At 39.4% G+C, this 13,361-nt stretch overlaps 1 protein-coding gene across 2 annotated transcripts in view; it reads left to right on the top strand.

Annotated features, from left to right (window-relative positions):
- The window catches only part of LARS (leucyl-tRNA synthetase), a 32,160-nt gene extending 20,136 nt beyond the window's left edge, over positions 1–12,024 (top strand). For both annotated transcript variants that reach the window (XM_019473870.1, XM_019473869.1), the window contains exons 22-31: positions 64–247; positions 484–574; positions 1,432–1,572; positions 2,123–2,263; positions 2,361–2,471; positions 3,494–3,604; positions 5,766–5,870; positions 7,802–7,897; positions 8,890–9,022; positions 11,593–12,024. In XM_019473870.1, coding sequence (XP_019329415.1) covers positions 64–247; positions 484–574; positions 1,432–1,572; positions 2,123–2,263; positions 2,361–2,471; positions 3,494–3,604; positions 5,766–5,870; positions 7,802–7,897; positions 8,890–9,022; positions 11,593–11,798 — 1,319 coding nt within the window. In that variant the 3' untranslated portion in view covers positions 11,799–12,024. The remainder of the gene's footprint in view (positions 1–63; positions 248–483; positions 575–1,431; positions 1,573–2,122; positions 2,264–2,360; positions 2,472–3,493; positions 3,605–5,765; positions 5,871–7,801; positions 7,898–8,889; positions 9,023–11,592) is intronic.
- The last annotated feature ends 1,337 nt before the right edge of the window (positions 12,025–13,361 follow it).

The raw sequence follows: 13,361 nt of genomic DNA, 5'->3' as shown, positions 1-13,361 counted from the left end.
CCTGCATCTGTATCTACCAGCTAATTGCATGCCAGCCATGTTAGCTGATCCAGTTTCTTTCAGGCATGCGTTTAGCCTTGGCTGATGCTGGAGACACTGTTGAAGATGCCAACTTTGTGGAAGCCATGGCTGATGCTGGTATTCTTCGTCTCTACACATGGGTGGAGTGGGTAAAGGAGATGATTGCAAACAGAGGCAGTCTAAGAAGTGGTCCTGCCAACACCTTCAATGACAGAGTCTTTGCCAGGTACTGTACAAAGGCTAATAATACAGTTTGGTCCATTTTTTTTCTTGCAAGGACCATCTCTATTTTTTTTTTTCCTACAAATTAATGAATTCCATAAACCAAAACACATTACAGAATAGGTTATGTGATTGTGCTGCACTGATGACATTGATAGTGTTGTTTTACACAGTGATGCCATTATGTGGGGTAGACTATGCAATATTGATGTTTTCATTTCACTTCCCTTCCCTCCTTAGTGAAATGAGTGCAGGCATAATGAAGACAGACCAAAATTATGAGAAGATGATGTTTAAGGAAGCTCTGAAAACTGGCTTCTTTGAATTTCAGGTAGGAGGTATCTTTTTAGGTGTAAGAAACTAACACTTTGTATTTGTTACTTTGTGGATTTCTTTTGATCCTGATGTCTCTGATCCTTAATTATACAGCTGAATTGGAATCAGAATTGTGCCAAGAAACAAGAGTACTTTAATGGAATAAATCTGAAATTATAAAGGTCTGCTTGTGTCATTTTTATAAAGGCCTAGAGGAAGACAACTGTGATGCTGCAAATAGTCCTGATATCTAATATGAGCAAAAAGCTGCTTAAAAAAAGACACTATTAAAAAGAGTGTTTCCTTTCTTTAGCTCCTTTGTAATAAGGAACTCTGCATAAGAAATCCAGATAATACGTCAACAAAATTGTTTGGAAGCAGAGTGCTTTTTGATATATTCAATAAACCATGTCTCCGGAGTGTCTGCTGAACCATGCCACTTCACTTAATGAATTACAGAGACTCCTTTATGTGGCTCCTTTATGGTATTCAGGAATGTGATTAAGTAGGCTGAATTATATGTATAACGATAGATCATATTCATTGCCTTTTTCTTAGTACTTACTAGTATCTTTGTGCAAGCTATTCGGGATGATAGTACCTGATACACAGTTGTGGATATTTTTGTCTTTTATGTCTGTGCCAATAAACACTTTTAAAGTACCGTATTAATGCAAAAGTCAAATGGCCGACTGACAGATGCACACTCAGGTGCTTCAGGAAAATACAGTTCTTGTAATAATCCATTATTGAGTTCTAAGCTGCTTACATTCTAAAGGCATATTAGAGCAAAGAATTGTGTGTGTTTTCTTCTAAGTGTTTCTCCATGGCAGTTGGAGTGTGTTAATGATGGTTGCATTGGCTGTGTTTCAGGCAGCAAAAGATAAATATCGTGAGCTGGCAATAGAAGGAATGCACAGAGAGTTGGTGTTTCAGTTTATTGAAGTTCAGACTCTGCTGTTGGCTCCTATCTGTCCCCACTTGTGTGAGCACATTTGGTCACTGCTGGGAAAGGTACTAATGTTTCAGTTTTGTCACTTGATTTGGATCTAAGCTTTTACTGATTTTTAGTAAGGCTTGTATCAGACTTAAGGATGTCTTTCATATGGAAGTAGAAGAAACATGTGTCTTATAATATGAAGAGCCATAATAGCTTATTGTCCATAGGACAGTGAACATACAGAGTTAGCCTGTTACTGTGATGATATATGCAACTTTAATACAAGTCACTTTGGTTGTCTGCTCACAAAGAGGTGATCTAAAATTTAACCCAAATAATGCAATATTCCTACACTTATGCATGAAACTTTAAGTGCCTTGTGCTTGTAGATGAAGTTAGGTAGCTATATGGCAGGTGTAACTGTATGTATAGTCCTTAACACACTTGAAAATAAATGCTTGTTGGCTGTATACTTATTCCTTTACAACCTACTTAGAGGTGGGTGCTCATTGAGGTTCAAACTGTCTAAACTCCAGTTTCCAGTCAAGTTATAATGGGTTGAAAAGCCACCAGATACCGATGTGTTTTCATCTCAGTGCATGTCACTTCATCCTTTCTTCAAAGCCTGATTCCATCATGAGAGCCTCATGGCCGACAGCAGGTCCTGTGGATGAGGTATTAATTCGCTCCTCTCAGTACCTCATGGAAGCAGCTCATGACCTCCGACTCCGTCTCAAGAACTACATGGCACCTGTGAAAGGAAAGGTGAAGTGTACTAGTTCATCTTTATAAGTGTGTGTACTTAATAATTCTGTATTGCCTCAGGACTCCTTCCTAATTTTTTTTTCCTTTGTTTCCTTAGAAAAGTACTAAAGAACCTTCACAGAAGCCTTCTCACTGTACCATCTACGTGGCAAAGAACTACCCACCTTGGCAGCACACCACCTTATCAGTTCTGCGCAAGCACTATCAGGTGGTCATCCTTTCATGTTTCTTTGGGCTGCTTACCTGCTTTTTTGTGGGGTCCTTTTTTCTATCTGTAAAAAGCTTATAAGCTGTAATTCGTTACCAAATTATTTAAATATAAAGCAAGACAGTTTTAATTTTCTTTATGCTTTTACAACTGCCCAATAAATTTTGGTGCTTAATGAAAATGTCCCAAGGAATGTAATTGATCTGACAGTATGATTTCATTGGTTTTTGACAATCTGAGTAAAAAGTGGCCCATGTTCTGTTATTTTTTCATTTGCAAGTGGATAGCTTTTAAAATATTCTTCCCAAGTATATTTCTGAGGAAACGTTGTTGACTGACAGATTAATGCTGCCTTGCTATGCAAGTGGGCTTAGAAGTGTTGTTTTGGTCCTTGAATAGGTGTGTATTATTCAGTGATGTTACAATAAATATGTTGAAATTGAATACGTCAGTCATATGTAGAAGAAATAAGCTTTTCTGAAAGCAGAAGAATCTGTGCTTCTGACATGGGGAAACTGCTAAGAGTGGCTTTTGGCATCTTGATGAACCATCCTTCTCAGCTTGAACAAATCAGTATTGTAGCTGATAGAGTTGTGACTTTTCCAACTTGTGGTATTGAGATAAACCAATATTCCTCATGTGAAATTTGTTTTCGGGGTATTAAACTTTGGGCATTCTATAGGCTTTTTTTCTGCGTCAGTGTTAAAATCTGCTGTTTGGTCTGATGCACTAAATAGGATTGTTGCAAATATTGAAATTTTGGATGTAATAAGGATAAAAAAAATGCAGAATAATACTGAGTTGCCTGAATGGCAGTAGTTATCTGGGGTTTTTTTTGGTCAAAGTTTTAAAAATTTACTTTTAAAATGTTTCAAAGGGATGAGAAAATTGCTATATGTGGAATCAATGATGACAACAAACCTTGCTGGTATTTATGGGAAAGCACGAAGGGAATATGATATTAAAGGGCAAGTTTTTTAATGACACCTATACTTTTTAATGGATGTTCATCAATGTCTTAGGTCAGTGGAGGTCAACTGCCAGATAATAAAGTAATTGCCAGTGAGCTTAACACCTTGCCAGAGCTGAAGAAGTATATGAAGAAGGTTATGCCTTTTGTTGCTATGATTAAGGTAAGTGTCAGAGGGATAGTTCTTGTATAGGAAAAGCTCTTGTGAATGAAACGTGTCAGACAAAGGCAACGATAATCTGTAACTTTGTGCACGGGTATTGTTGTTTCCTTTACTTCATTCCTGGATCTCCTACGAACTTTTGACTTCAGTCTCTGTCCTGCCCCTTGCTTATTTGACATCTTCATGTTTTTGTTTATAAACTTCTTTGACATCTCTGGAAGAAAGATACAATAAAAATGTCTCCACATGAATTGGCCCAAGTGAGCTAATGGTCTAGTTGAGGCTTGGTAGTTTGTGTATTTTGCAGGTTATACAATCTCTGCTTCAAATACAAGTGGGTTCCTCTACATCTGAATTGCATCGTATTTGACTTTTCCAGATTTTCATGCTGAAATGAGAATAAGGTGTTGCTCTGGAGACATAAAAATGCTTAACATTTGAAAGTTGAGAACAAGGCTAGAGATAATTGATTGCACTACATTTAAGGGAGGGGAAAAAGGGACTGTTCTGAGCCCTGCGTGGAATTATGAATTTTGTGTATCCTTCTTATGAAATATCAGTGATAAAAACATTATTATTTTCCCAGAGTCATGCAAGGCTATGAAAATCATGGCTTGCATTTTTTTTTAAATAAATTTTTTTTGTGCTTGCTGTTGCAGATAAAAATTCAGTACAGCAACTAGGAAGGTTCAAGAAGAGAAGAATAAGCAAAATTTTAAATAAAAACAATGCTACTCTGCCCCCCCCTTTTTAAAACCATTTTGACTTCTACTCATGATCTGTAGAAGTTGAGAGGGATTAGTAATGGACAAAATCTTAATAAGCGTAAAAGTATTACTCTTTCTCCTTAAGCTTTGGCTTGATTTTTAAAATGCATGTAATGTCTTCTATTTGTAAGCTTTGTCATATTTTATAAATGGAGGTGCTCTTTTGCCCTCTCTCTAGGGTTATTCTAATTATTCCTTTCCATGGTAGCTCAGAAGCCTTCAGAGGAACAGAGAGCACAAAGCAGCTATGAAGCTTCCTGTATAAGTGAAGTTTGTAAAGAGAGGTAGTGATGTGTTAGATCAACTGATACAGTTGGAAAAGGTCAGACAAGCTTTCAATCCTACAAGTGTGTTAGGTCTGGAACATCCCTGTTTTTTGATGTCCTTAGTCTGGCAATAGTTAGTGATCCTTGCGCGCGCAGGGAATGGGTTAGCATGCTGAGGCTTACCGAATAATCGATCCTTTCACTTTTAAAGAGCAGTAAGCAATTTCACATAAATACATAAAAACATCTGAGCTCAGACTCCCTACATCAGTCTGTTTTTCTCCGAAACCAATTATTCAGCAATTTCAGTGTACAAGGAGCATTTCTGCTTGTGCTTCCTATTCGTCAAAGGAGAGCTTAAATGTAGAAGAAACTTTGATTTACAAAGGGAAGCAATTCAGTGTTAATATAGGGAGTCTTTCACGTTAAACTGACAAGGAAACCACAGCCATGCTGAGTCTGGCAAAGCAGAGCTTCAAAGCAAACAGCTGGCTCAGCATATGAGAGCAGGAAAGGGACAGATTAAATTCCGAAGAGGAAGTTCTGTTTTAGTAAAAAAAAAAAAAAATTCACGTGGTTTTTATATTGCCTTTAATACTTCGTCTCTTGTGACTGTTGCTGTTGGCTTTCTGGACTAATTAAGTTACTTTTATGTTAACATATAAAGTAGTTGTTATTTCCCTGCAGAGAACTTGTTTTACAACTGCTGTGAACATGTCCAGTTGTTGTATGCTTGTCCTTTATTTTAAACTAGGTCATAAGACTGAATTTCCTCCTGTGAAATACCGCTGAAATGCTGACTTATTTTGTGAATTCTCAACCTGCACATTAAGTAGGGATTATAAATAACTGTGAATGTCAAACACCTTTTCAATTCTATATTAAAAATGTGTTCTAATTGCTCTTACTCCTCCCATCAGTGTCACTGACTCCCTGTAGGAGAAACCCTGTTACAAGAAAATTATTGCTCCTATGTTAGCATGTTGTGCCAGCAGAGAGCTCTCATATTTAAAAGCCTATTCTTTTCATGACTAATGTAGATAGTTTGCCATTTTGAAACATCATTTTACTTGCAGCGTTTGGAGGGTTTTAATCCTTTTTTTTTTTTTTTTTCTTCCCCTCTGACAGGAAAATCTAGAGAAGAACGGTTCACGTGTTCTTGATCTGGAACTGGAATTTGATGAACATGCAGTGCTCATGGAGAATATTGTCTATTTGACAAATTCCCTGGAGGTTTGTATATACTTGGCATATTCATTACTCGTTTTTTTTATTGGGATAGCTGGAGGACCAGCCTTTCCTAAGGCTCTAAGCCTGTTTACATTAACTTCTGGGTGTACGTTGCTCAAGTAATAGTTTTTTTTTTAATCAACTTTCTGTATTTTGATCTTGCTGTTTAAATTTGTCAAATGTAGGTGTATAAATCTGTTAAATATAGGCATGAGACACAGTGGTAGGTGTGTAGTATACAAACATGTTCCCACAAAACAGAGGTGTTTTTTGCTGCAGTGCTGGTTGTATCTGTGATAGTAAAGTCCAGTGACACTTTTGAAGAGACGTTTTTCTCTGAGCCAACCAGTATCTTACATTTTTTCAGGTGAAGAAGTGAGAAGGAGATGTTTCAAGGCATTACTAGCAAGAATGATCAGAGTCCTTAGCCTTGTAACTGTGGACTCTTACAATGGCACGTTAACTGTAGCAGATTACCCTGCCCTCTTCAAGAAGCAGGTTCTGGGCAGGGCTTTTAAAACTATGGTATATAGTAAAATGGATGCCAGTCTAGTAGTAGTTATGCTGCTTCATATGATAACCAAAATTTAGTTCAATAGGCAGTATGTTAATGAGGGGATAGCTTAGGCAGGTTTGTGTTTAAAAAAAAAAACAAACAAAAAACAACAAACCCCACACAAAAACCCAACACCCCCCCCAAATCAAAAAAACAACCCCCTCAGCCCCCCCCACCTGTTTCAAGAATTAGAAAATACATATATATTGCAAAACTTCATCTTGTAACCTGTACAGTATGAAATAAATGTGGTTTTATTGGACTTGTCCCATATCGGAGCGAAGTCAAGAGCGAGCAACAACTTTTATTTTAAAATATCTGTAAATCTGCAAAACTCACTGAACTGGGTGAGGGACCAGTTAACAGTGGATCTGTTAAACAGTGGATCTTTCATGTGGGATAATCTAAAGAAACTTGAGAACTGGGCTATGAAATCTTGCGAAGTTCAACAGCAATTGTCAAGTTCTGCACCAGGGCAGAATTACCCCACATTTCTATACAAGTTGGAACTGGCTGGCTGGCCATCAGCTCTGCTACAAAGGACTTTGGGGTTACTGTGGACTTTTCAAAATTACTGAAAACTTAATGGGAGTGTGCTGTCACTGCAAATGAGCCACGCTGCGTGTTGACCTACATTAGGAGGAGTTACCTATATAGGACGTGATTTGGCAAGTCAGGGGAAGTCATCCATCTCCACTCAGCTCTGCTGAGCCTGAATTCGGAGTATGTGTCAGTGTTGTGCCCCCCTCTCATCCTCCCCAACTCCGCACCCCCAGTTTAAAAAGGCTGTTGAGGACTTGCGGCCATTGAGCAGAGGACTGTCGAGATGGCTGGGGGGACCCTAGAGCGCGTGACCTCCAGCGAGAGGCTGAAGGAGGTGGGCTTGTTGAGATTGGCTGAGGGGAAGATCTCGGAGAATCTTCTGCTACTTAGGGAGTTACGAAGATGATAAAGCCAACCTCTTTCTTGGTAGTGGGCCGATAGTCAAACAAGGGACAGTAACTGGGAGTTACTGCTGGAGTTGTAGCTTGTGAGGCTGAGACGGGCCATGAGGAGAGGTTTTTTGCTAGGGCAGTACTGTGGTATTAGTTACTAGCTACCTGGAGAGGCTGGGGGATCTCTGTCCTCGGGGGCAGACTTGGTCCAGTGTGGGCAGTAGTCCCACTTCGAGCAGAGATTAGGTGACCCTCAGAGGTCCCTTCCAAACAATATGTTCTGATTTTGGGTGTGCTGTTGTTGCCTTATGTCAATGCACATTTACTTTCCGCTTTGCTGTGTGAACAGTTGTTTGATAGGCCTGGTAACTCCTGTTGTTCCCTCCAAAACAATTAAACTCCTGTTTATTTTCCTCCCCACCTTTTTTTTTTTTTTGTAACAGCTGGATCACATTGAAGTAAAGTTTGCCTCTGAAGCAGAAGATAAAATAAAAGAAGACTGCTGTCCTGGAAAACCATTTTCCACATTCAGAACTGAGGTAAAATCAGAAATTCAGATACTGGAAGTCTGAAAACGTAATTAAAAAAACAAACAAATAAATGGCATATTTGCTTTTGTTTAAAAACTTTAATCAGACGTGAACGTTGGATTTTTTTGCCTTTGATCCAACACACCTTCAAAACAAGAAACATCTCCTGAAGCAATTACGATTTTCTTTTTTCCTTCCTCTGTATAGAGCCGTAAATGTGACTGTGATTGTACCTTATCTTTAAGGCTCTTCCAGTCAGCAGAGTTTAATGATTTGACCTGAAGACTGTTAAAAACAGGTGACCTGAGCATTAGCATATTCTTGTATTTGTTTTGTTCGCCATATGCCTCAACTACTGCCCTTCAGATAAGGTAGATTGTATTTTAGTTAAAACATAGGCCAAAAATAGAGAATTGAGAAGGCCTTGTGCAAGTATGGCTGAGTTTCACTTCACAACTGTTACTTAGAAATTGTTGTGTTGCTTATTATACTTGTTTTAAGGTATTATAAATTTCCATGTGAAACTTTGTATTACTTGTTTGCTGAATCCTAAAGTGTTTTTTAATACTTTCTATGTTTATCTGTTAGCTTTATAATGGGCTAATAAATGGCATTCAGTTGCATAAAAATAGAACCTTTCAAAAGTATTCCTACAGCTGTGTCATGGAGTCTTGGAGGAATTAGTGAGTAACGTAAGATTAGTGAAACTCTGCAACAGTGGTATCATGTATGAATATTTCTAACTAATACTTTTCAAAAGTAAAAATTTGATTGATTTCACTGAATATGTCCTAAAAACTTGTGTATACTGTGGCTTATGTTTAGAAGAGTTGTGGGAGTGCTTGCATTCTGCCACTTTCAGTCAGTGTTTCTACATGAAGTTTATCCATCCAGAATATTTGTTGGTAGATGATGTTTATTTGTTATAGTTTCATGTTTCCTCTGAGGCTTGGATCACAAATACAGATTCTCCTTTAATGTTTGTATTAACTTTCTTTCAGCCCAGTGTGTCTGTATTTTTGGTGAACCCTCAACCATCAAATGGCCACTTCTCTACAAAAATTGAAATCAGGCAAGGAGACAATAGAGAGACAGTGATCAGACGCTTAATGAAGATGGACAGAGGAATCAAAGGTAAAATACTAGCACAGGCATACAGCTATCACATGCTGATTAGATTAATGTTTCCAGGAGAGAAGTGGAAACAAAGCTGCTGAAGTTTGTGCTGCTGTCATAGATGCTTAGAAAAGAGCAAGAAGTTTTGTGTTTGAGTGAACAAGAAAAGAGAGAATCTGCAAATAGGCAGGCTTTTCTATGGGTTTTCCTCATTAGTCTTTTGTTCTGCCACTGGTACACTGAAACCTAGTTTCAGCCAGAGATTAATATGGATGATATTTCCCCTTGTATTTTGAATTTCCAAGAAAAAGGGTTAGTCCCATAACTGGTTATAGGCAGCTTCTGTCACTTCTACTTTGGAGCCCAGGGCTGAAAAAAAATTTAGCTAATTTATTTTTTCTATTTAGCCTAAGGTGAATTAATTTAACAGTTGCTACATTGGCTCCTAATAATTTCTGTCCCAGTTCATAGTGGAAAACTATCTGTTCACTTAAAACTGGGATTACTGAAGAGTTGCTCAATAGCCTACCAATTACCATTGTTTATGCCAAACTCAAACTAGCAACCTCTGTGGGAACTAGTTTAATACTCCTTTTGACTCCTCTGAGCTATTTCTTTCCTCTCTACTCTTGTATTCTTTATGCACTAATACTTTATTTCAGCTGTTAAACATTGAACTCTGCAGTCATAAGAGAGACAGTAAGTACTGGAAGAATTTCTTTGAGAGCACTCAGCCCATGGGCAATAGTGGATTCCAGCGTGAAAGCGTTAAGACAAAAGCATTTCGTCACCTGTGAACCTGACTTTGCATTTAAGCTGTTGTAACGCTGCCTGTTCCATCCCCTGGTGTTAGCTGGTTGCCAGTAGTGGAGACCCAAGCGAGAGCAGCTGGGGAGCCAGAACTTGCTGCTGTGTCTGACAGCGTCATCACTGCTCGCTTAGCAGAAGTTGGTGCCTCAGTGGTGGTGCAGCGATGGCTCCGATAAAGGTCTCCAGGCAGAGCTTGGGGGTGCTGCTTTTGCTATGGCATATTGACTTAGAGCATGTCGAGTGCTCTGAAGTGGCTGTTGTACTGTGCTTTAGGAACCTGAATTCCATCATAGGAAAAAAATTCAACTCTATGGAGGTTCCTTTTTTTTGGCAAAAATCCTGATTGCTGCCAATAATTACTTTGCCTCCTCTTGCTTCTTTGCTTTCTAGATACTTTTCTGTCTAGTAAATTTATGCAGGGCTTTTCTGCTGCCACCTAAGTTCTTGAGGTGATGTGCACTGACAAGACAGAAGAGGAGAGATGCTGTTTTCATCTTTGTCGCTGTCTCGTTACGTGGCACTGAGAAAACCTTGGCCCCTTTCCTGTTTTTTGCCTTGTTGCAGTTGGAATAAAAGCTGCCTCTTAGGAGTGCTGCTATGGTCAGTTTAAATGTTTGTGGTATCTTGGCAGTCTAAAGGTGGCCTTTGTAAGTAGCAGTATTTCAGGGTGAGTACTTTTCCTTGATTTTTCTTGGAAATAAGCAATGTTTTTTCTAGCCTACTTGTTGATAATTTTAGTATTCCTCACTTACCCACCTGCTTGGAAAGATACTTTAGGAAAACACAGAATAGCATGATAAAATTTCGTGTCAGACACTGTTGAAACAAGCATTAAGTTTCTGGACAGTGTAATGAATGAAAATAGCTTTCTTAAAGGAACAGCAGCTGTGTTTTTGTTGAAGAATGCAGGAATTAAGAATCAAACAAATCTGAAGCACTGTGAGCTGGGTGTAAAAAGGAAAACTGGACCTCATCCAAAAGCTTGTGACAGCAGAGTAATTTTTTCTTTCTGTATCTTTCAACAACTTGTGTTAATATAAATGTTTATCTGTAGAAGAAAGACAACTACATACTGATGATGGTGCACACAGAGGAATATATGATAAAGTATGTAGTAAAATACAGGTGGGGGAAATGCACTGCATACGTAGTAGATGTGTACGCATATCTACTAGCCTTCTGCTAGGTGGATATTTTGAAATGATTGAAAACAAGTGAGATTAAACAGTGACTTTCTCACCCTGTCTTTTCCAGAAGGTGTCACTGTTCTGTTGGTGCACAAGGGCTAGGGGGTTGTACTTGGAGGAAGGCTTGGCTGAAAGGTCCCAGGCTTCCTAGAGATTTTTCTTGGTCTGCTTAGCAGTCTTCTATTAGTGTGCATTTTAATAGGGAATTGTATTTAAAACAACTCTCACCTTCCCCTTTCTCCCAGTCTCTGAAATTAATTCCTCAGAAAATGATACCATAACTGTTCAGTTACTCATAGCTGTCCCAAAACCAGATAAGGCAAATTTAGTGCTTAGGGTGTGGTGTTGGGAGTTGGTATTTCTGTGTGGTTTATCCCCATTTCTGCTGATAACTTGCTGTGTAACCACTAAATGACATCTTTGTAGTGGGTGTAAATCTTAACATGAATGTTATTCCCGAGAGAATGTATTTCCTTGGAGTAGATATAGAAGTACCGAGTATTAAGTATTGCTTTGATTAATTCAGTTGATATTAGCTTATCAGCTTGTGTGTAGATCCTGTAGCCTAACTAGCCAGTCTCTCTACTGCAGATCTCTCTAAAGTGAAGCTGATGAGGTTTGATGATCCTGTGCTTGGGCCACGCCGTGTTCCAGTCCTTGGCAAAGAAGAAGCAGAGAAAACGCCTATTTTGGAGCAAGCCGTCTTCCACATTGACCTGGACAAGAAACATGTTCGCGTTACTGAGAATGGCCTGACAAAGGACATTGGTGACACAATTGTTTATCTAGTTCATTAAACTGGCGTGTACCTGGCTTGATCCCTGGCAGTGAGAAAGTTTATAGAGTGACTTTGAAAGCATCTGTAATGAACAAAGATGAGAATTTGTTCTATTAAAAAAAAAAAAAGCCCACCCAAACCAACCTAATTTTGCATGCAAGTTCACCCCTACTCTTTTAAACGTGGATATAATAAAACTATTTTCCTCTGGCCCTTTGGCTTTTCTTGAAAAGAAACAGTTATCCTGAATGTTAACATGGCGAATCTTCCTTTTCAGCTGTGGCCAGTGTTTTCAGAAGCAAACTAGAGTACCACACTCAGAATTCCTCTCTTTCCTAAATAGGCTAGGGTCTGGGTAGAGAAGTTGGTTGTAAATCTCCTGTAATAGAGGGGAAAAAGTTGCTTGCACACTTCTGTATTGTACTTTTCGATGACCCAGGTGTCTGAACACCATGAGGACACTTTTACACAAACTAGCAGTTCAGAATTAATTTGATGCTGAAGAACTCTTAAGCAGGAGTTAAATATGAAAGTTTCCATGCTTCTCAGCTCTTAAAACGGGAGTGCCTTTAGCAAACACTGTTAAAGACTGTGACTTTTCCTTTCTTTTTGTTTCATAAAACTATTCATAAATCTATTTTAAGTAGAAGGGTTAAGTGTTCTTTTCATAGATTTTAAATTGTGATGTTTCTGGTAATTTCGGGGCTATTGCAGGCTGCTTTTTCCCTTGAGTTATGAATCATCACATACAGCTTCAGGACTTCTGTCTGCAAATTCATGAAGGTGGCTGGTGACAAACAGCATGCTTTGTTCTGCACCATTGCTCTTCGGCAGTTTCACAATTCTTGATGCTCCATATGGCTTAACATTTGAACTTCCTCTAATAACACGTTACAGTGTGGGAGGAAAGAGCAGCGCAAGAGCCCAAGACTGCCGTACCAAGAGCGCCAAGCACTGCCGAGTGTGCCGTTTTCTGCCCCTCCCTTTATTATCCCTTTGAAAAGGCAGGTTTTGTTTGTGGTTATACAGACGCAATAGGAGCTTTCCTTTGCTATTGCTTCTCCCCAGTCCCGCTAAGCAAATACTCATGTGGTTCTCTGAAAAGGTTTGCTTGTCAAGAGAAAAAAGGTGATTCCGTGGTCTAAGGCAGTCCCTGGGCGCTGGGGATCGGCAGGTGGAAGGGTCGAGGCTAAATACTCCTCCCTGCAGGGTCTTGGGCGAAAAACTTTGCCAGCCCTAACCCTGATGGGCCTTTTAAGTTGCTGGAATACAACGGGCCAGAGGAATGTACGTGGTGGGCAGAGGTGTCTGCTTGCTGGTTCAGGTGAGCTTGTCCCTCGGTGCACTGGACTGGTGGGCAGCTGACGGTGCAGCTTCTGGGAGAGAAGAGCCCTGGCCGCAGCGTGGCTGCGGGGACCCGGCTGCAGCAGTGTCCTGGCCGCATCCCTTCACTCCAGCTGGGAACTGGTTCTTTGCTAAAGGTTTACTTTTGTGTAGTCTGGGTGAATTCCCTTCCAAACTAGAAAAATGAACCCCAGCACACATGTCCAGTGCCACCTCTCTCATGTGGCTGTTTTCATTA

The sequence above is a fragment of the Aptenodytes forsteri genome, unplaced genomic scaffold (assembly GCF_000699145.1).
Source record: "Aptenodytes forsteri isolate BGI_AS27 unplaced genomic scaffold, ASM69914v1 Scaffold54, whole genome shotgun sequence".
NCBI classification, from domain to species: Eukaryota; Metazoa; Chordata; class Aves; order Sphenisciformes; family Spheniscidae; genus Aptenodytes; species Aptenodytes forsteri.
This window is presented reverse-complemented; position numbering and strand designations above follow the sequence as displayed.